Source organism: Bison bison, unplaced genomic scaffold, assembly GCF_000754665.1.
Source record: "Bison bison bison isolate TAMUID 2011002044 unplaced genomic scaffold, Bison_UMD1.0 scf7180017862629, whole genome shotgun sequence".
Lineage (NCBI taxonomy): Eukaryota > Metazoa > Chordata > Mammalia > Artiodactyla > Bovidae > Bison > Bison bison.
In genome coordinates this window covers 1,916-2,863 of record NW_011493201.1, presented here as the reverse complement: position 1 = coordinate 2,863, position 948 = coordinate 1,916, and the positions used below count along the sequence as shown (strand labels likewise).

Below are 948 nucleotides of genomic sequence, written 5' to 3'. Positions count from 1 at the left end.
TTAATGAAGTATCATGAGAGTAATATGGTTCCTGAAAAGCTTCTACAATTTGGAGTAGGGTCTTAATCACGTGAAAAGCAAAGCTGTTCACATTTGGTGAACTTGCATCTCATTGGAGGTACACAGTATTTTAATTTTAAAACAAATAAAAATAATTGTTTGTAGAAGATTCCCATCACCCCAACTTTACCTGCCCTTTCAGTTTTCAGAAATTTTAATTAAAAAAAAAAAGTATATGCCTTTTGGAAGTTGTACATTTATCTGAGCAATAATTAAAATTTATTTCTTCTTCGGTTGCTGAGGTGTATTAAATTTGAAGAAGATAATATCTCCATCTTCAACAATATAATTTCTGCCTTGTTGTCTGTACTTTCCAGCAGCCTTGACTGCATTTTCAGAACCTTCCTCTTTAAAATCTTCGTATTTCATTACTTCAGCCATAATGAATCCTTTTTCAAAATCTGTGTGAATCTTTCCTGCAGCTTGAGGAGCCTTCGTCCCTTTCCTGATGGTCCATGCACGCACTTCATCTGGGCCTGCAGTGAAAAAGTATTCTAGCTGGAGTGCTGCAAACCCAGCCTTCATGATCTTTGGCAAAGCGCTTTGTGTCATGTTCGCTTCCAGATACTTCTGTCTCTCCTCAGCACTCAATTCTTGCAACCTGAGTTCCAAGGCCCCACTAAAAGGAATGACCAAGGCACCTGGGTCATACTTGTCCACCCACTCTTTAATTTTTATCAACCATTTGTTTTTCTTTCTAATGTAGTCTTTTTCGGAAAGCTTAACCAAGTAGACCATTGGTTTTGAAGTCAGAAATAAGTGTTTATTCAATACTTCAATCTCTTTGTCATTCCAATCATGATAGAATCGAACAGGTTTCTTTTGATCTATAACCCAGGATTTTACTTTGCACATTATGTCATATTCAGGTTTTAGTTTTTTATCTCC

The 948-nt window shown here is 36.4% G+C and overlaps 1 protein-coding gene across 1 annotated transcript in view; it reads right to left on the bottom strand.

The window, feature by feature from the left end:
* Positions 1-6: 6 nt before the first annotated feature.
* The window catches only part of LOC104983433 (obg-like ATPase 1), a 1,550-nt gene continuing 608 nt past the window's right edge, over positions 7-948 (bottom strand). The window contains exon 2 of the mRNA XM_010832873.1: positions 7-948. This exon is cut by the window's right edge and continues 37 nt beyond it. Coding sequence (XP_010831175.1) covers positions 280-948 — 669 coding nt within the window. The 3' untranslated portion in view covers positions 7-279.